Source organism: Akebia trifoliata, chromosome 3, assembly GCF_017979445.1.
Source record: "Akebia trifoliata isolate Shusen 1 chromosome 3, ASM1797944v1, whole genome shotgun sequence".
NCBI classification, from domain to species: Eukaryota; Viridiplantae; Streptophyta; class Magnoliopsida; order Ranunculales; family Lardizabalaceae; genus Akebia; species Akebia trifoliata.
The window spans coordinates 45,222,948-45,245,549 of NC_141377.1; the positions used below are offsets into that span (position 1 = coordinate 45,222,948).

Genomic DNA, 22,602 nt, shown 5'->3' on the forward strand with positions numbered 1-22,602 from the left:
CCGTTAGTTTTTAAAACTTTGATCTTGATTTAGAAAAGTTTTTTTTAGATATATATATATATTTTCAAATCTAATCTAACCTTGCAAAACTAGAGGATTTGGGTGTTATTAATCGTCAAAAGTGACTCAATCACGATTGAAAACAAATCGCTACAGGGAAGTAAAGGAAAGAATTACTACAAAGGATCCGCTCCCCTCACTCTCTTTTGAGTTTGACTCAGTTTCTCATATTATTTTTTTAGGTGGTCCCTCTTATGTGGGGACCACGTGAGCCAAATTTTTTTTTTTTTTAAATAAAAAAAAATCCTAGTCCACTCAATTCCTATCCAAGCAAATAAAATAAAATAAAAAAGAGAGAAATAGCCGCCATTTTTTAAAGAGAGAATTATGATTTTTTATATAATCCTTCTATAAGAGATTGAAAGATCATTTGTGGTCCGATCTTGATCAAATTCTAGCATATTGTTCCTGACGACAAGTGATATGAATCAACTGGTGTCGATCATTGATTTTCTTCTTCAGTTGTTTGGTGAGATATTTCTTATTCATGTTGGAATCCATTTTATATAGTGATGAATTTATTTTTAATCCAAGAATAAATATATTCTTGATAAACTGGTAGCCTTTAGATATATTTCTCTAGAGAATCCTGTCTATCCCATTATTATTCATAGTAGAAGTTTTGACTAGATTATATCCCTTGATTTTTTCCCTTCTCCTTGGAGGGTCTGCCACGTAAAAATTCTAGTGTCATACTTGATTATATTTTCTGCACTCTGATTGAATTATTTTATTCCTATATTGACTATTTAATTTATACAAAGTGGATAGATAAATTCTAGCTACTGTACTTTGTATTTGGTGTTCATCCCCTTAACAATTTTCATGGATACCTCAACCTCGAAGACTCGAGTAGCTGTGCTCGCAAGCCCCGGCATGGGCCACCTCATCCCAATCCTCGAACTCACCAAACGCCTTCTCACCATCCACAACGTCCACGTCAGTCTCTTCCTCGTCTCCACCGACACCTCAACCGCTCAAACCCAACTCCTCCACTCCTCAACCTGTCCCTCATCTGGTCTACAAATCGTTGACCTTTCTCCAGTCAACATCCCTGACCTAGTCTCTCCCACTAGAAATGTCGAGACCAATATATTCAACATCATGAGAGAGTCTCTCCCAGCCCTTCGATCTGAAATCGCTCGCATGGCTCCACCACCTGCGGCTCTCATCGTCGACTTATTCGGCTTCGAAGCCTTCGACATAGCCGATCAGTTGGCTTTGCCCAAGTACATGTTGGTCACTTCAACGGCGCTGTTTCTCGCTTTGACGGCTTACGTGCCCACACTCGATCGAGAGATCGAGGGAGAATACTTGGATCTAAAAGAATCGATTCGGGTTCCGGGTTGCAAACCCATTCGGGTCGATGATCTGGTTGATCCGATGATGGATCGTAAGAATGAGGGGTACAATGTGTACTTAAATATGGCGTTGAGTCTACCGAAAGTTAACGGGCTTTTATTGAACACGTGGAATTATCTGGAGCCCAATACTCTTAGTGCCCTCACAGAAGATACAATCCTACGGCAGAAGATTGGAACACCTGTCTATCCTATTGGCCCACTTGTCAGAACGGTTGGAGAAGAAATTTCGAAGAGTACTACTGAGTGTCTCAATTGGCTCGACAAACAACCCACTGAGTCTGTGCTATATGTCTCGTTTGGTAGCGGTGGGACTCTGTCAGTGGAGCAGATCACTGAGTTAGCATGGGGATTGGAGCTGAGTCAGAAACGATTTATCTGGGTGACTCGTCCGCCTACCAAGAAAGATGCATCAGGTGCTTTTTTCTCCACAACTGGGAGTGGATCTGATGACCCATCATCAGATTACTTACCTGATGGGTTCTTGACCCGGACACGTGGAGTGGGTTTGGTGGTCCCACAATGGGCCCCACAAGTAAACATTCTAAGCCATGCATCAACTGGTGGATTCCTATCACACTGTGGATGGAACTCAACATTGGAGAGCATCATCAATGGTGTGCCAATGATTGCATGGCCATTGTACGCCGAACAGAGGATGAACGCTTCGATGCTGAGCGAGGATCTTGGTGTGGCCATACAACCCGAGGTGTTACCAACAAAGAGAATTGTGGGTAGGGAAGAGATAGAGAGGATGGTGAGGTTGGTGATGGAGAGTGAAGGGATGAAAGCTAGGATTGAAGAAGTCAAACATGGTGCATTGAAAGCCCTGGACAAAGGTGGATCCTCTAATAATGCTCTCTTTCACGTGGTAAAAGATTGGGTGGGAGATAAAAATCTTCAGTGTAAAACAAGTATGTGAGCTGTTTGCTTGATCAAACAGGAATCAAAGATCAATGGAGGTGTATGTATGGGTCCCCTGTGTGTGTGTGATGTCGAATATATGTAGTCTATTAGGACTATAGGATTATGCATATTAAAAATTAAGATAATGTGTGAATAAAATATATAAAACATGATGTATAAAGATTAATAATTTGATATGTTTTCTTGATAAAAAAAATTTTTAATTAGGAAGATAGTTTGGCCAAGGCCCTACCAGGGGCAGAGCTAGTAAGGAGCTGGTGGGGGCAATTGCCCCCATAAAACTTTGAGCAACCCCTAGTACATGTCCAATTTGCCCTACTCCCTCACCTCTCTCCCCATTTGCCCCAACACCTTCACCTCCCTCCAATTTTTGCCCCCACCGAAGTTTGGGACACCCTTATATTTTTAACTAATTACATGTCCCATTTGTTCACATTCCCTCACCTCTCTCCCCATTTGCACCCACATCCTCACCTCCCTCCAATTTTTGTCTCCACAGAACTTTAAGACACCCCTATATTTTCAATTAATTACATGCTCATTTGTCCTTACTCCCTCACCTTTTAATTTTTTTGTTGATGACATTACCTCTAGATTGCGACTTCTCAAATATTTATTGAAAATGACTTAAATATCATTTTCTTCAACTACTAACTAAAATCTTCTTAATTTCTCTCTAAAATCATTCATCTTCACTTTACAATTAATTATAGTTTGCCCTCACAACAGGAAAATCCTGGCTCCGCCCCTGGCGCCCTACAATTGAAGGTGATGCCTAGCTCTAAGGCCTTAAAAATAAGAAACCCTTCTTGCTCCTCTCCCTAAAGAAAAAAAAAAAAAAGTTTACTTTTCTATTGGTGATCTCCAATAATCATTGATGCCCATCATCCTGTCAAGTAAGACAGATATATGGGAAAAAATAAATTACTTTCAAATTCGCTTGTCAAACATTTTAGTTGTGAATGGTGACCTTGTATTTAGAGCTATCCCTTCTTTGATGCTTAACTAAAGGTACAACAAATTATGACATTTTATTTTGCAGAGTGCAGCAATGTTGGACATTTTGTGTTTAACAAATGATTCAGTTGGAGCAGATTTTCTATAGATTTGAATAGAATAAATATTTCATTAAATCACTTTCACTTTGAAATTTCTTCCCATCATTTAGTTATAAAATGACTTAAATGGATTATCTCATCCCAAATGAATTGACTCATCTAAGACAACTCGATTTCGTCAATGAACGATAGGAGACCACAAACCGAGTTTTGAAACCATGTGTCCAATATCATTTGATATTAAAATTTTCTTTGATAATTTGTAGTTTATTTGTTCACCTTAGACAATTGGGTTTGAGGCCAAATTGGAACTGAACCAATATATATAGGTCAATTGCTATTAAATAAGAATCAGAACTAGAACCAGAACCAAAATGTCAATGGACCCAAACCAAACTAATGTCGGTTTGATTCTATGGGTTGCCAATAAGGAAAATTATTATAAAAATAATAATTATTTATTAAAAAAATACTTTCTAAAAAGATTCAACATAAAAAATAATAACTAGGTCATTTGGTCCCATGTGTTAGAGTTTTCGAATTTACCCTCATCAGGTCAAGTCGTTCTATCACCTTTGTAAGAGTTTTTGAATTAAAAAAAATAAAAATTGAAACAAAACGGTCAAACGACATGTTTGCATTTTTTAAATAAAAATTGAAACAAAGTGGTCAAAAGACCTAGTTTGACTTGTTGTGTCAATTTGAATGAAAACAGGTATTAAATTGCATGTTTTCAATCACAATCGAAACTGATTGCAAGGAGGTCCGTTTGATATCCAAAAATTGCTCAGCAACAATCAAACAAGTGGGTAATGTTGGGATGAACCAGCTATCCCTCCAACAATCATTTTTTCACTTATAAATAGGGATTTCAAGGTATTCTTCGTTACTCAGTTATGATGATCTTACTCTCTCTAATTCGTATTCTATCTACTTTCTCTCTTTATTTCTCTTATTTTTCTTATTTTTCTAATTGGTACTATATATTTTTTTAATATTCATAAGCAAACATAAATTTTTTGAAATGATTGGAAGAATGATTGTATGTTGATATGGAGGTTATCATGAAGATCTAACATACATCAGTGGTAATGCTCGAATCTTAATAGTAACACCAGGGATTACATTACTAGAGCTACACAAAAAGAATGCTTTAAATTGCAACATTAGAACGACTTTTATTTAAATATTTTATTTTATTTTTTAATAGAGTTGACGGTCAAAGGACCTGATTTTGAAGGTAAAATGCATAAAATGGGCACTTTTTGCATTTGAAGTTTTTATTTCTATAAAAAGACGGTCAAATGACATTCTTTGTATTTTTTTTTAAATGATTAAAAATGATTATTTTTTTAATAAATAATAGAAAATAGAAATTTTTTAAATAATATTTTAATGAAAAACACATGAATATAATAAATATAAAATTTTATATAATAAATCATTAATCGATCCATAGAAAAGTTGTTAATTTATTTATAAAAAAAATCATTTATCTTTATCCTAACTCTTAAAATAATTCAGAATAAATTTATATATAAATATGTGTGTGTGAGAGAGAGAGAGAGAGAGATACGGGTCGTTCGGTTCTACACAAGCTTGGTCAAATCGATTTTCAATTTTCTTAACTTGGAACCAAGTTCCAAACCATCCCAAACCTATCAGTTCGGTTCAGTTCTACAGTTGTACTGGCCAACTTTAACGCCGCAGTCTACACGGCCCACGCAATCCGCAACTTTCACAAGACGACACTCTGGGGTGACACAGGATTTACTGGTAATTCTCACAATTCTGACGTGGAGATGTATACATAACCGTAAATGATTTTTACTTGTATCGCGAGGAAACACATCTATGGTTATGTGCACATCCCACGTCAGATCTGTGAGAATCGCAGTAAATACCCTGTGTCATTCCAGCATTTTCCCACCAGTATATATTTCATGGATCTGTTAATTTTCCCCTTCGCACTTTGCTGTATAAAACTTCTTATCATCACGAGCTCCTCTAACGAATAACGATAATCGAATAAGAAGATATCCGAGTTGCAGTTAGGTTCGAATATGGATTCCAAACTGAAAGACTCGGCTTCGAAGGATCAAACTCTGGAAGTAATCGAAGAATCTCGCGGCGAAGGTTCGGTGAAGGATGTTGAAAATTTACAGGAATCCGACAAGAAATTTGATGATTACGTTCGAAAAGATGTTTACAGGAAGACGAGGAGAAGAGAACTGGCGTTTGGTTGAAGGAATTTATTTTTGCTCTTGTATTACTAGACTAAATTTGTCGGTTATGTACGATTTTCTCAGTTCCGAATCGAAAGGACGAACAGGAAGATAACGCTGACATGGTTGGGTTGAGAAGGGCTGGTATTGCTCAATGCGAGAGGTTTCTTTCTAGGGCAGTGCTCTTCGCGCTAGGTTTTTACTGGCAGCGTCAGAATCTCCATGTGGTAGAGAAATCTGTTTGTGAGGTAAACTGTTTTGTTCTTCGATTTGGGATAAATTTTGAAATTCTGTTTGGTATTGAATTGCTTCATTGCAATTTTTTTTTTTTATTATCCTGGATTTTATTGCTGAAGAGATCGATCAGTGGCTAAACTTCCTCTAGTTGGTTTCATCAGATTTGTTCACATTAATGATTATGTTTCGTGATTGATTATGGTAGCATGGCTTTGAACTGCGTCTTTATTATTATAATTTTTATTTTTCTAATAAGTATCTTATGGACGTGAAATCTACATAAGTCTTCTTTCGCAACCTCGAACCCTTATAAAAATCTTTCTTCTCTTTATTCCATGGTAGCAACTTTTTTATTTTATGATACTGCAACTTAAATGACGAACTTAGCCATGCAACATTTTTCGTATACAATGCTCCAGATTCAAGTGTATCCAAGGTAATATCTTATCTTTTTTTATTATTTTGGGATGTATCCCCATCCCCTTTAGAAGTGGGACTAATCCTTGTGGTTATACCTTGCCACACAAATAGGCGTATTAGGTAAAGTCGCAAATGGGGAGATTTGATCTCACAACCCTGGGGAGCACACTCAAGTCTCTAATTCACTGCTCCATTATCACGTTGACATGACAATGTCTGAAGCAACTGAAATTCTTCCTGAATGATTTAGAATGTACAACTGAGGAAACATGAAATAAGGTTCCCTACATGAATTTATCCTTCTGCAGTTCTGCCTATTACATTCTCCTCTCTCCACATGTGCTCTGCCAAGGTTATTCATCTATTTGGAATGGAAAACTAAGCTTGATTTTGCTTCAATAGCTCTTTTTTTTTTTTTTTTAATAAGTGAAAACTTTATTGATGAGACGACAAGGGGTCCTCAATGAAAATACACGAAACTAACTCTTGCCACTAACGATATCCCACTCGACCAAGAAATCTTAAAAAAGAACCCTCTAAAATCTTTAAATTGTTTACACACACACACACACACATACACACAACAACAACAACAACAAACCAAGAATATTGAAAATGAGTTCTTGAAAAGAACTCTTGCCACTCCAACAGCTCTTTTGTAGCCCTAATACTGATAAATCAGGGAGTAAATGACATCTATGAATTTAGACCTATCTTTTTATTAGCTTGCCATACAAAGCCATGGAAAAAGTATTAGCAACTCGGTTAATAATGGCCATTCCTACTGTGATCGATTAGTAATCATCAAATCCTAGTTCCTGATAGCCAACGAAAGTATTGACTCAAGAATGAGGTCTTGAGTCCCTGGTGTTGTGTGCAATATTGATTTGGAGAAGGTATATGAACACATCAATTAGAGTTTTCTGGGATACATGATGGGTAGAATGTGTTTCGGGTATAAATAGATCTCTTTGATTATGAACGTCAACCCCGTACTCAATTTTAATTAATAGGAGCCTGGAAGGATATTTCAAAGTTTCTAGAGGCCTTAGGCAATGTGGCCCTCTATCTCCTTTTTTGTTCCATATTGTAGCCAGAACTTTTGAAAAATTCATTAGGGATGACAAGCGAGTTTTCTGGTATTGAGGTCAGTTTTGGGGGTCATTGGTTTCATTCCTTCAATTTGCAGTTAATACATTGCTTTTTTGGAAGCTTTCATGAATTAGGTTTCTATTCTTGAGTAAATTGATTATGTGTTTTGAAGTGATGTCAAGGCGTGCATTAATATTCTGAAATGCTAATTTTTGGCATTGGCTTAGTGCGAACTTTCTTTCTTTAGCGGGATGTAATATCTCGGTATCTCATTTAGGAGCTCCAAATAAAGGCTCGAGGATTTGGGGTTTAGTCAATGTAAAAAATGGGAAAAGACTAAGCTCTTGGAATGTTAGATACCTCCTTAAAGGGGTGAACTGACCTTAATATACCTTAGCGTCCATACCAATCTATTTGCTATATTTATTTTTCTTTGCCCATGAGTGCGGAACGTCAACCAAAAAAGTTAATTCAAAACTTCCTCTAGAATGATACTTAATGGAATTGCAAATTTCACCTTGTGAAGTGGAAGCGCATATGAACCAAAGTATGTGTCACCGATAAGGGGTACGCTCCCATCAAGGTTACTGTGAGGAAAAGGTAATTGCACTTCTTCCGCTTATTTCTTCTCCATTTGCTTAGTATAAAGATGAGGCATTCCTCTCATTTCAAGCTAATTCAATAGAAGCAAAAGCACCAAAGAGAAGTGACCTGATTCAAACTGACGACGCAAGAACAACAAAGAGAAAAGACATTTGGTACAAATTGACGATGCAAGGACAAAAGAGAAAAGACTTCTGGTCAGAAACAATTCAAGCCATAGCAAACGTATGGAAATTTATCAGGAAAGTTTTTAAAATAAGACAAAACCTGCATCAAATTTTTAATCGTTTTTTCTTGTTCTTTTTTCCCCACAGATTTAAGAGAATGGGGAAAGAAGAGTGCACTAACAGACTAAGACATTGCTGCAACATGGACAATGTCGGGAAATTGAATAAAAAAATCAAAGAATGAGAAGATGTCCTAGAAACAATTCGGATGATACCCTTCACCCCCTTTCCTAGACTCACTAAATCAGAGGTTAGTAAATTTACAATTAGCAATAATCTATTGAAGGGGTTGATTGAGATGTGGGATGGGGATACACGGTTTTTATTTGGTGATAAGGTGGTTAAGTTTTCTGTGGGAGAAATCCTACTTCTTTTGGGTTCAAAGATTGTTGGGGGAAAAGTTGATTTAGACAAGATACTCGGGCAGTCAAGGGTGGGGAAATATTTGAAGAAAAAATTCCCTAACATAGAAAAAAATTATTTTCCCCGGGAGAGTTTTTAAGCTAAATCATGGATGAAGAGAATAGACTTAAATGGAAGAATCTTTGTAGATTGTACTTGGTGTACATGTTCGGTGCTTTGCCATTCCCCGTCCTGGGAAAGGGCATCTATCCCTACTTCCTCCGACTTCTAAATGATTTAGAGAGACTAGAAGAGTACAACTGGGGAGAAACAATTCATGCTTTTAGGGTATGTGGCATCGAAAAAGCCGTTAAGGATAATAATAAGCCCAAGAACAATCCAATCATTATGGGCTGCTCCTATCTTCTACAGGTAATTCATTATGCTCCCTAGAAATCTTAGTTTATTTATTTTTTTGGAAAGTGAGTCTAGGGCTTGTTTAAGATCCCCAACCTGAAAATATAGTTTCATTGTCACTTATGAGTGTTTTGGTTAATGTCTCAATTTAATTCAAAATAGAAACTTGCAATTGGATTTCTGGGGGTGACGAATATTGAAGGAAACCAATTTAGTAAGGTTTGGTGAGTAACAAACTTCATAAAGTAAGGTTCCCTTCGTCTAAAAACCAGGATATCTCGAAATTCACCAGGTTGGATCGCTTTCCCGTGTCTACGTGTTGGGAGGAACATTTTGGGAGGTTAGTAAAGAAAAAATCCAAATCCTGCCTTGGATCATTGCCCTATTTCCTTGGTGGCAGGGGAAGTGAGGAATCACCTACACCGTTTAGATTCGAAAATGTGGTTATTACATCTTCATTTTGCAGACTTGATACATTCTTGATGGAATGATCATTCGTTTGATGGTAGGGCGGGGACAATGCTAAGGTTGAAATTGAAAACGATCAAAGAAAATTTGAAGATTTGGAATAAGGAACCTTTTGGGTGTTTAAATGTGAAGAAGAATGATATTTTGTTGAAGTTACAAGAGCTTGATGGAAAGGAGGAAAGGTGGTCGTTGAGTGTTGATAGAGATCAAGAAGAGTGAACCTTAAAGCCTAGTTCCAAAAGCTAGCTGCTGTGGATGAAATCAATTGAAAACAGAAGTCGAGAGTTCATTGGCTTAAGGAGGGGGATTAAAACACTAGTTTTTATCCATGGGATAGAAATACTAGTTTTTTCCACTGCATGGCGAATTTCCATCATCGGGTTTATTTCATTTTGAAGTTAAAAGTTAATGGTTCATGGAGGTTGGGTGAGGAGGAGGTGTGTGATGGGGTAGTGCAGTTTTATAGAGGCATATTTCGAAGAGTGTGTGAATAGACCGACCCCTGATCATTTGTATTTTGATAGAATTTCTTTAGATCAGCAGAGGTCGCTAGAAAAGCCGTTTGATGAAGATGAGGTGTGGAGCGTGGTTAGTGGCATGGCTAGCAAAAAAGCCCTAGGACCGGATACCATAAAAGCATGAATTGTTTCTCCCCAGTTATACTCTTCTAGTCTCTCTAAATCATCTAGAAGTCGGAGGAAGTAGGGATAGTTGTAACTTATGGGCTCTTTTGGATGAGTTTCTAGTTGATGTCTAATTACAAGTTTCTTAATGCCTGTTACCAAGCGCAGGGCATGTGCTGTCTTTTTTGTCTAATTTGCTAACAAAAATGTTGTAAGTATTGTTATTTCAATTGCTATACCTAGGTACTCTATTTATGCACATGCCCCAAGGTTCAGTTTTTTTACATTTATTTGCAGGTATGCGGTTAAATTTTTCTTCTATGCCAATTTGTTCATCATATTGAAGTGATTCAATTACCTGTTTATTATAGCTCAGAGAAAGAAAAGGAGGATCCAAAACTTTATGCTAATAATGTCCAAAAGTTAAAGGCTAGTCAGGTTACACTTTCCTCAAACTTCAGCTATTTATGGTCTTATGACTCAGCCCATTCATTTACTTAGAGTTGCGCTTGAAATTTGATCATTAATCTTTTATCAAGAGATTCCAGGCAGAAGGCTTTATATTTCTCAAAAATTGGCAGTGTTGCAATTAATAACTGTTCACTCTTCCTTCTGCAGATAGAAATTAAAAATAAAAGAAAGAACACATTAGGGAAATACTTAATGACAAACTGATTGGAGGGTCTTAATTTATTGGTAAAATTTGAGGTGCTGAAAAGGAAGGAAAGGATATCTTGGTGCCTACCCTTGGAAGATCTGTTATTTTGACATCGGTGCAATGCACTCAAGTTCCAAACTGTTCAAATAGAGCATTATAGTCTTTCAGTCATATTGGATTTTATAATCAGTATATTTTGTTGTTGTCACTGGCCAGCCGGGTAATCTAATACTCCCATAGATGGGCTGACTGAGAAGCGAAACTATCATGCTGTGCTCCACAGTAATTATAGTGTACTTAGTATTTTTTACATTAGAAAGATGATTGATAAATCAATGGCCTTCTCTAAAACACTTAATAGTCCTAATTGGCTGCTTACCTATGTTAGGTATTTTCTCCCTAGCAATATGTGGCTGTGGTTCTTCCTATTACTCCCAAAATTGTGCATTATTATTCTGGTATAATTTTCTTAAGTGGATTTTCTAGTAGCTTGGACTTGACCCCTGATCCATCCATTTATCGTGCTTTATATTTGTTCAACATCCAATCCGGAAGGTTTCATTTGGTATTATTTTATCTTACAAATAGGGAGAACACTGCTTCCTTATTCTGAATATGTTCATTGTAGATTATTACATGTCCTGCAACCATATAATCTTCTTGGAAAGAAATCTGCATCTTTAAAGCTGAGTTGTCTACCAATGCTTATTCAGATTTCTGACCTGTAAATTCACATTGTACCTTCCTACACCAGGGGAAAAAAATGAAAATCATGGGCAGAACAAGGATAGTCCTGTCCATGGGAAATTGAGTTCTCTAGACCTATAGATTAAATTGTCCCATGGCGCTTTGCTTGATGTTTCTGATGTGCCCACAACTTTTTTTGGCTAGTTATCCTGAGCCTCAATAATTTTCTCTTCCATGTCCATATCCGTTATTCTGCACCTTAATTGGACCTTTTTTTATTTATTATAATATAAAATAAAAGATTGATCTGAGTTCCTATGATTCATGGAGTGCTTTTGGTGAGATGGTGACCCATGTTTATGTTATACTGAGCTGTTGTGGGCATGCCATATCAGTAAGCATGGATATGCTAGGCTGGGGCTTGAACCCGTAGCTCAACTGGTAAATGTGTACATTAGTATATAGTTATGCATATGTATCCTATAGTTGATATGCATGGTTATTATCTAAGACTGATAAGGTGTTCATGCCACGGCATTCATGACATTATGTTTAGGGTCTGTTTGTTAGTGACCACTTTTTATATTTTATGTATCGATAGTTATCACTGGTTTGAAGGTCTTCTGTGGCTGTGGGGTGTTGGGGGGTTGGGGTTGAGGTTGAACTGTTGAAGCAGAAAAGAATCAGAAAGACGCTAAAAACGAGAGTAACTAATTGAGGTGGCTCTGTACCGACTACATAGTACAGAATGTAACACTGCATCCAAACACTCCCTTGGAGCATCCGTAGAGGAGGGTCAACTAAGAACAATCTAGAGATCTTTGATTAGCATCTTTCCACGCCTTGTAAAAAATATAATAGAAAAAGCACACTTGATGACCTTTTTAATATTGAATTCCGTAATCCTGTTAAAAATACAACTTGCCTGTAATAGAGATCCCCCCTATTTAGTATTTACTCTTATCCACAAGGACCGGACTAATTTGACCTTATATTTTATTATTTATATTTAATTTATTTTAGCTTTAGGGAAAGTGGGAAACTGATTGTCTAAGGGGTTCCCTTCCAATAACATAGAAAGTAAAGCTTAATTTATGGGTCTAAAAAGTGTCTTGGCATGACGTTGGTGTATCAATCACATATCCTTAAATAAGTAAAGATATGGATTAGGTAAACCTTCTAGCCTTCAGAATGTGCCCTCCATGTGCTAATAGCTTTATACTAAACCACCAAAACTTTTAAAGCGTGATTCCAGGAGCTTTTAATCTTAAATTTATAATAAGTGAAACACACTGAACAAAAGAGACGTAGATGAACGAGATTGTTGAGAATCTAAAGATACAGAGTCTTGTTTCTAGGCAATTGTGGAATTTATTTAGCAATGGATGCAGAGTCTTGTTCCAAACAAGTTTGAAAAAATGTGAAAAAGTTGGGAGAGAGATGCAATTAGGGGCCCATAATTATATCTATAAACATGAGCCTAGCGTGTCATCGTTTCTCATAGTTAACTGTGAAAGATCATTCATCTTTTGCGTTGGTCAAGCCAAACAAAGCTATATGACACACAGTTTAGGCCCATTGGTTTAACCATTTAGGATTTAGGTGTAAAGTCAATTACGCTAATCTAGCTTAATCAAGCAAATAAGCTTCCATTTTATTTACTAAAAATATAATAAAGGTGGAAGCTAAAAACCCACAATTACTTTAAGCATGTTTATAAGAAAGATGGAAGATGGGAAACATGTGTTAGAGGTGTCTGGGATAAACATGACATCGTTAATTTAAACCTTAATCTTGATGTTCAAGACTTCAAAGTTGAGCGTATTAAACAACTCCTAAGTCATTTATAGGGAATCCAACCTCTTAACCCCATGCGCATATTTTTCATCTCTCTCTCAAAAGTATATATAAAGAAAGAAAAGAGATATACTACCTCAGTTTCCAACATTAGAGAATCTTTCTTTCTCACTCTTTCAATCCTTATCCCTTCCTCATCACTTCACCTTTTATTTTACTCTGCATAGTAATGACAACCAACTAAGTCCCTCAAGGTCGTACATAACCAACTTGAATTAAAAAAAATTCCCTACCCAATTGAAGTTGCCCCAATAAATATTGAAATCAAAGCCAATGAAATTGTGACACATGGTATGTAATTGATCATCTGACACCTTATGAGACCTTCTATGTCTTTAAACCATATAGAAAAATGCCACTTGTCATTTTATACACTGGGTCTATGTCCTTGTTCCGTATGCTTCCACGTGTCCCTAATATTTTTTGAGTCAGAGTTCAGGCTTTGGGTCATTTTTAATAAGCTTTATCTTTTACCCTATGCTGCAATGGGGGGAATGGGGGTGAGGAATTTAGATCAATCTGCCAAACTCAGTTCTTGTTTATTAATGTGTGGAGGGCCCCAATGCACATCCACTACCTTTCTGGATTTACCTAAGCAATGCCTTATGAGGAATTGCAGGTTTACTAACCTATTATATTTTAGGAAGGTGAAATATGCTGGATAATTTAGAAGTATCATGCTGATAAATTAAGGGTTACGATATAACCACACCATTATAATTTGAATTCACATTGATAAGTGATTTTATTATAAAATCACACTATCTAAATTGAGATATTGTGACTTAGCCTCCTCTATCACTTTGGGTGTGATTTCATATTATGTAATGATGTTTCAAAATATCATACGAAACATAAATGAGAAAGTTGAGATGAAAGAGTGGAAAGATTAGAAATGAACTCACATAAGAAAATATAAGAATAATTCTAATGGACATTATTAAATCAAGAAAAAGTCAAGATAATTTGGATAAGTTTAACGAAGATTAGTTATAATCATAGTTAAAAGAAAATTCAAATTGAAGATCCTAACCAAAAAGATCGAAAAGAACATGAATGAACCTTGCAACAAGTGTTTGTTCCCTTTGAAACTTTGTGACTTCCTCATTTACCCCAGTTGTGCATCGGAAATTTTCCATGGGCTCAGGAGGGATGCAATCATAGAGACTACTCTCATCCTAGTAATGTGTGGGGAAACTCTCCAATGGGGAGCATTTGGCTGACAATCTTAGGATGACAATATTGACTGACAAAATTGGTCCTGTATGACTTAAAATTTTTAGATTTGGCTGATTTTTGTGAAAGTGATCGTCATATTGAGGAGATCATCCTCACCAAAAATCAGTCCAATCTAAAATTTCTAAGTTCATCAAAAGTGGTTTATAAATTTTTGATAAAAATTTGATGGTTCACAATTCTAAAATAATTTTGATGGGATTAGAAATTTCAAATTTGACTAATTTTTTGTGAGGATGATCTTCTCACCATAGAGATCATCCTCGTAAAAAAACAGTTCAGTATGAAATTTCTAACCCACATAGGACAAAAGTTTTGACTTTGTTTTGTCATTGCATGTGGGGGAGGGGGGAGGGGGACATAAGTAAAAACATATGTAAAAATAATGATTTTTCAAAATATGGGTTACAAGTTTCAAATTGAGTTGATTTTTGTGAGGATAATATCTATAGTGAGAAGATAATTCTTACAAAAAATTAGCCTAATTTGAAACTTCTAAATCCATCAAAAGTGATTTACAAATTATTGATAAAAATCGACGATCCACATTCTAAATCACTTTTGATTGGATTAGAAGTTTCGGATTAAATTGATTTTTTAAGATAATCTCTGTGATGAGAAGAGAATTCTCACAAAAATCAGTCCAATTTGAAATTTCTAAATCCGTCAAAAGTGATTTACAAATTATTAATAAAAATTTGACGATCCACATTCTAAATCACTTTTGATGAGGTTAGAATTTTTAGATTGGGCTGATTTTGTTTTAAGATGATCTTCTCATCATAGAGATCATCCTCACAAAAAACTAGTTCAATCCAAAACTTCTAACCCATATTTAGAAAATTGATTTTATTATATTATTTTTATATATATTTTTACTTATGTCCCATGATCCACCCACACTCTCTCTCTCCTCTCTCTCTCTCTCTCTCTCTCTCTCTCTCTTTCTATATATATATATATATATATATATATATATATATGAGGGTCAAGTTCCCTTAACTCTCATGAATAACTAATGAAAAAAAACACATGATCCCAACCCTTTAAACACAAAATCTAATGATTGAGATTTTTAAGTATGTTGATAATACAAATCTCAAAGATATTTATCTCGAAGATAAATCTCAATCATTGAATTTTGCATTTAAAAAATTGAGATCATGTCTTATTTTCATCGGTCATTCTTAGAAGTGAACGGAACCCAACCATATATGTATATATATTATTGAATTCACCTTCCCTAATAAAAGATTTTATTTTAGTTAAAATAAAGTGAAAATAAGAATCCTTCTCTGTTGAAAAATGTATTAAATTAATAATAATATTATCAATTTAAAATATTATAATGAGTAAAAAAGTCAATTTGAAATTTTACCGACTCTCAATCAATCAACAAGTATATATCCATGTGTACTGTTAGTGTGATTGATCAATCAAGACTTGATTCTCTGAAATCTTAAATTATCTTTCCTCTTTCTTACGAGAAAAAAAAAATTGGCATGGATGGTGGTGATTTTGATGGTGTTTCCAAAATAGTGTAATGGTGTGAAGCACGCAGTTGTTTACCTTATAAAGTCTATGAAAAGAATTACCTAGCTGTCATGATTATGAACTCTCATAAAGATAGCTGCTGCTGCGTGGTAAAATATGGCGGCTAGGGTTGGACTACTCTGATTGGAATTGGATGGCAGTTCTGGATGTGCCAGGTGCTTACACTTGGCTACATAGGAGAGTTAGTGGTCCTTCCTCTGCTCCTCAGGACTTTAAGTGACGACGCGTGCTGGTAGTGGGTTTCATCCCCCATGTGCATCCTCCTATTGCGTGTGGAACCTGTCCCTCCTTTTTGTTTTATATATCAGTAGCTACCATGTGCAAATCATTTCTATTAATTATATATTTATCTATAATAATTATTTGAAAAAATTATTCCAAAAATTTCAAATTAACCCTACGTCATAATTTGTTAATTTTATATTTTATAAAAGAATAATGCTGACTTGACCTCAAGAAAGATTGTACCTCATACATCCTACATCCTCAAGTGAAAGTAAAGCATCGAGATACTTTTTAAAAACCAAGTAACGTTACTAATGGCCCAACCACTTACGTGTTCTTAGCTATCTGATTAGTTAAATAAGTGAGTCTAAAAATCCAATTATACATAATAAAAAAAGATAAAATCAGAGGAAATCTTCTGATTCTTTTATAATATCTTAACTACTAATCTATAATCTATTTGCCATAACATTGGTAATGTTATATTATTAAAGGTCATTATAGTAGTATTTTTATAAAAATTTTGAATTATAATGATATGTTTAACATAATTTTTTTGTATTATATATTATCTTCAAAAAATAGTTTTATAAGATATAAATTGAACTCACTAATGTAATCTATGTAATAAAACACAATATTTTTCTTTCAAATGTTTATCCTCCTTCATTACCTCCCCTTCTATATATATATATATATATATATATATATATATATATATATATATATTATATATATATATATATATATATATATATATATATATATATATTTTCTATTAATAAGATTCTTATAATTTTATTATCTTACCTTTTAATCTGGTGGAGGGGTGCTCACGTCGATAGACGTATGCAAATTTTCTAGTAGTCATTTTTAACTTTTATTTTGAGTCGTGATAATTTAACTACCTCACATGATATACTCAATCGACTATTTAACATGATAAGTTTAAGAATCATAGATCTACACTCCTCACAAAACATATTTTCTTTGAGATACACTTTTTTGATGGGGAAGTACAATCGTGTATCTTAAAAAGTACAGATTTATAATTTTTGAATTTGTCACATTAGAGTAGTCGATTGAGCTTGTCATGTGGGATAGTTAGATTATCACAATTCTTTAATTTTTTATTTTTTATTTTTTATCCTTGAAGTAGACATTTATAACTTATTCTATTTGATGTATAATCTCAGGCTGAACTACAGTAAATGTAGGACACCACTAAAAAGGCAAGTTAGAAACAGACAAAGTACAGTACACTACCATCGAACTACACAACAAAGATCACCACTGCATGTCCCAATCCAAAGGCTGTCTTTGCACAATATTTTATTAAAATGGCTCGATTTGTAGGTACATTAATTTGGGTGTTAGAATAAAAAGTTGGTGGGGCAATATAATCATTATGAGGAGCGATAGTTACTCCCCATCTCCAAATTTGCCAATCGTCTTCGTCTTTTCGTCAACAAATGACAGCTAAACTCAACAATGTTAATAAAGGAAAATATATATATATATATATATATATATATATTTATCGTTTCTTTGTTTATTATTTAATCGCATCCTTGAGTTTCATCTCAAACATTATTTATTTTTTCAGTCGAGATCCCATACGGTGTACTGTTCTATAGATACAAACGGTGTCTACGTGGCACAATTTGATTCGAAAAAAATACATTTGACTGCGTGAACGGCTTGTTTAAGAGCCCAAGGTATTTTAAGAACGGGACACACTATTGGTTGCTGAGTGTTTTTTTAAATATTTTAATCACATCCTGACTTCTTCTTATTTTTTTTCAATATTCACGTGACACTTATGTAAAAAGAAAATATATTCACGTGACTACGCACCAATGACCAGACCTACTATCACGTCATCCGACTTTTGCTGATGTCCGAAACTACCCTTGCTTTTCGCCAAATCTGAAATCCAGACAATCCCTAGGACATAGAATATTGGGACGTGAGTACTTAACTTTTGTTCTCTTGATTAGTTACAAAGTTACCACAATACCCTCAACTTTTTTCTGTCAAAACGCACGTTCTGTTCTGTTGTAGGCTGGTGGTTTTATAGGCTTACTTATTATAGCAAGTGAGTCATTTACAAACATAACCTAAGCTTTGTGGAATGACGTCCTGTAATTGATTTTATTTAGATAAACGTTCAATGCCAAAGCAACTCACTTAGCTCATCACCTCACATAGCCTTATCCTTAGTCTCATTTAAAAGATTATGTGAGAGAAAACGAAGGTGCGCCCTAATCTTACCTGCGTCGCTTGCTAGCTCAATATCTATATAAAGAGTGTTGGATGTGAGGTCTAACATAAATCATGAGTCTCACTAGGGTCCAAGACATTGGCCAATCTTCATTTGGACAATAGGATCATGTAGACGGGACATTAACTAAGAATATTTTGACGACATGTAATTGATGAGAAGATTCTTAGAAAGATAGAGATCGCAATCATCTGAAATCAAGAAATATGTTGTTGTAGAGAGCAAGAGCTATTACACGTCTGGGCTTATTAAATGATCATACCCTAATTATAGAGTAGGACTCCAAAAGAGATGGTACCTAGATTTACTACAAAACCCTGTCTTGCTCGGTAGCATAGCAAAACTGGATTAGCTCTTTGCCTTGATTCAAAGTAGGAGAAGTAAAATTGGAATGGCAAATTAAATTCCCAAAGATCAAGGAAAGATACCAAGATTTAGGGAACCCAAACTGAAATGATGCCGATTCGATTAGAATCTCAAAAATTAGGGGATCTTACTTGATTGGATCTTGAATTAGGGGGGAAGCAAGATCAAGAATCTAGATTTAAGGGAAATCCTATTAATAGGATTTTGATCAAGAGAGGAAGGGGGTTTGGACTTCCAATTGAGAGGGGTACACGAGAGAACATTGATTTTTCCTTTTTTGTTAGGCTTAACTTGATTGTCGGAGGAATTTGGACAAATATCATATCAAGGCTCGAAGCGATCACAGTAGGGAATCTTCCATCTAAACTATAGAGTTGAGTTGATTGAGGAAACTCGAAAAATACATTTATAATTACGATATTTTAACACACTTGTAATGAAAAGCAACATGAAATTAAATTTTCTTAAAGAAATTAAGAAAGATTGAATCTCAATAAAAAAAAGATAAATTTAACTATTTTTTTATATGAAATCCTAACTAGAAAGAATATTATTTAAGACTTGACTTAAGTATCGATGTTTCTTAGTAAATATCAAATTAGTGATTAGACTAAGAGAAATATAAATTGATTATGTGAAAGAAATTAAAGTGTAAGATTGGAAAAGAGAAACTTATCCAAATAAGGAAAAAGGAATTGATTTATCATGCATTGAAATCATGGCTCGATTAAAAGTCAATAAAATTATAAGACGAAGAAATGAACAAAGATTTGTTGTTTCGGAATTAATCAATGACATGATGGCACATATATTATTAAAAAAAACAAGAGTGATTGGTTAGCGGGGAGCATTTTGGGGGAAAATTTAGAAATAGTTTATTTATTTGATTTTTTTAGTACACATGGCGTCTTGCCATTGGTTCTTCAGCTCAGCTTTATAAAATGTAAAATTGCAAATCTCTGATCTTTGGAAATGTCGTCTGGATGGGTCCCACAAATTGGTAAGTATTATTTGGATTTGGGATGCACTATATCCGCCCAACAGTGTGAACGTAAAACTAATATCACACACAACGTGACTAAAAGGGTATTAGCGTACTTTTACCTATTATAAAGTTGTTGAGCCACATTCCCAAGTCTGGAAAGGCTACATTGTGACATAGATGATAATCACGTGAACATTAAGGGCGATTTTGTAATCAAGGACTTATAAATAATGTATATCCCTTCTTCCCTGCTACAGTATTACCATAAAAATAACAGAAGCCTTAGAATAGAAAGAAGAAGAGAAGATTACCATAGCTAGCGAAAGCCTAATAGAGATAGCCAGTAGATCTAGAAATTTAGAATGAATAGAATGGCAAGTCACACTAATCAAGTAGAAGATCACATGTTCTTGATCTCTCAACTACATTCCAACTTTTATACCCAAATGGATTCAAGAGAAGGTTAGTAGTATTATACTATATGGTTAATTAATGTAAGTGTTCTTCTATGATATGGGTCAAAGTTTCTTTTTGTTTCGGAATGTTTAATTTGTAGAATATCTTTGATTTTGGTCAAGATGATAAGAACAAAAATTTTAAAAATATTTGGGATTATTATGTCACAATTAATGTTCGTTCCATGTGTCTTTACTAAGTGTATTATTATGGGTATTAATCATGTGTAGGAAATGAGCCAAGACGACGTCGAAAGAGGAAGAATAGCAAAGAAGATAGTGGTGTGGGAACGAAGAAGAGAAAATTGAGTTCGGTTCAAGTGAACTTGTTAGAGATGAATTTTGGGAATGAAAGTAAGCTGGAGACACAAAGAAAGGATAGAATTGCTATGGAACTGGGTTTAGACCCTAGACAGGTTGCAGTGTGGTTTCAGAACCGAAGGGCTCGATGGAAAGCTAAGAAAATAGAGGAGGAGCATATGAAGATGAAGAGTGCACACGAGGGTGTCCTTCTTGAGAATTGCCGTCTTGATGCTGAGGTACTGTACTCCTCCAGTATTCTGTGGCATACTTTAGAGAAATATTTACAAGCTTTTTTATTATTATTATTATTATTTCACGCTTGATAATTTCTTAACTAATGTCTAAATAAAGTCTAACGTACGGCTGAGAACCTGTGTTTTTCCTCACATCCCATCTCAACCGTACGATATGAGCTGTAGTTCATAAAAAATAAAAGGTAACAATTAACTGATGATGAGATTTTTAAACGTGTCATGTATGCATTGGTGGATGGATCTATCATTCTATAGGACCGTCACTCACTCACCCCATCAACCCAATATGATGGATGATAGCTTGACTGTTGTACTGTTCTGCTGCAGCTTCTCTTTTGAGAGCCATAAAATATGTATATATGATCAAATTTCATTTTAGGAGATAAAGAATTTTTATACAGACGACTGATCTACTCTTTTGTACGGGCTTTGGGCTTGCAAGTCAATTTTTATACAGACGGCTAATCTACTCTTTTGACATCCCATAGCCACAATACTTCAGTTGGTTTACAATCCTCATTTGTACACCACTTTCGTATAAGCCATGCAAAGTGGGGATGCTACAACCAAACATGTCTTCTACATTCGTATAAGCCATGCAAAGTGGGGCACAAACAGAGCCATCTTGACGTGGTGGGCCGTGCATGTCCATTGATGTATTTTTTTCAAGATATAAGTAAAACACATCTACGGACATGCCTGCACCACCATGTCAAAGTGTTCCGCTGTGATCACTCTAATACAGCTCTTTGTCTTATATAGGTTAAAAGTTTTGAAATAAATTAATTTTTTAAGATCGTCCTTACAAAAAATTAGTTTATTCTAAAATTTCTAATCCTATAAAAAAAAAAAAAAAAAATAAAAAGAAGTTCAAGAATTGCAAATTGTCCATTTTTTTATAAAATCAGTTTTGATGGGATTCTTACCAAAAATCAGCTGATTTCGAAAGTTTTAACCCATATAAGACAAAAAAAACCAGGCTATGGTGGGGGTGCTTTTTACATTACTCATCACTAAATCCACTAGAAATATCATCTTCAATTAATTAGAAATGTATGCGGACAAGTTTGTGTGCATTGTTCCTCATAGAGAAAATTAATTGGGCTATAGGTATTGAAGCTTAAGGAACAACTCTCCGAAGCAGAGAAAGAAATACAAAGACTTTCGGAGCGTTTGGAAAGAATCTCAAGAGGCAGCCCGAGTTCATCTTTTTCCATGGACGCTGATCAGCCTCTTCGAGGAGAATTTGGAGTGGAAGGATTTGGAAATTACTTCTATTTACCTGAAAATAATTATGGTACCCATGGCATGGAGTGGGGGAATCTATTTGGCTTGTGATTATATCATGATACACTTTAACCTTATTAATGTAAATTAGCTAGCTTGTAGTCTTCTTAGTCTTATCATTCTCTAAATGGATCTATTACTAATCTAATAAATCTTGCTATTTCTCCTCCATCTTTTGACTAGGAAATCTTCTATTATGGTTGGTTCTTCGTTATTAGATAAACAATTTCATATATAATATAGTGTTAGGCCTATATCAATTTAAACTTTAGTTGAAGTGAACTGAACCATAAAAACTGATTTAATAATGGGAGGTTTTATGACTTAAAAGAAGGTGTTTGGGTGCAAGGACATCCGAGATTTGCGCTTTTCCATTCCTAACTAAAATTTA

At 34.9% G+C, this 22,602-nt stretch overlaps 2 protein-coding genes across 2 annotated transcripts; both read left to right on the forward strand.

Annotated features, from left to right (window-relative positions):
• The first annotated feature begins 345 nt into the window (after positions 1 to 345).
• On the forward strand, positions 346 to 2,517 carry LOC147407305 (anthocyanidin 3-O-glucosyltransferase 5-like). The gene has a single exon (XM_086435792.1). It carries the CDS (start codon positions 886 to 888, stop codon positions 2,341 to 2,343), a length of 1,458 nt encoding a protein of 485 aa, XP_086291918.1. The 5' UTR covers positions 346 to 885; the 3' UTR covers positions 2,344 to 2,517.
• Positions 2,518 to 20,161: 17,644 nt separating this feature from the next.
• Positions 20,162 to 22,381, forward strand: LOC147407306 (homeobox-leucine zipper protein ATHB-40-like). The gene is made up of 3 exons (XM_086432834.1): positions 20,162 to 20,374; positions 20,599 to 20,906; positions 22,035 to 22,381. The coding sequence occupies exons 1-3, from the start codon at positions 20,275 to 20,277 to the stop codon at positions 22,260 to 22,262; spliced, it is 636 nt and encodes a 211-aa protein (XP_086288960.1). The 5' UTR covers positions 20,162 to 20,274; the 3' UTR covers positions 22,263 to 22,381.
• The last annotated feature ends 221 nt before the right edge of the window (positions 22,382 to 22,602 follow it).

What these genes read in the sequence shown, in the direction of transcription:
- LOC147407305 (XM_086435792.1), top strand. Translation starts at nt 886, where the DNA reads ATGGATACCTCAACCTCGAAGACTCGAGTAGCTGTGCTCGCAAGCCCC.
- LOC147407306 (XM_086432834.1), top strand. Translation starts at nt 20,275, where the DNA reads ATGAATAGAATGGCAAGTCACACTAATCAAGTAGAAGATCACATGTTC. An exon ending in CCAAATGGATTCAAGAGAAG is followed by an intron (nt 20,375 to 20,598) that starts GTTAGTAGTATT and finishes AATCATGTGTAG; the next exon opens with GAAATGAGCCAAGACGACGT. An exon ending in ATTGCCGTCTTGATGCTGAG is followed by an intron (nt 20,907 to 22,034) that starts GTACTGTACTCC and finishes ATTGGGCTATAG; the next exon opens with GTATTGAAGCTTAAGGAACA.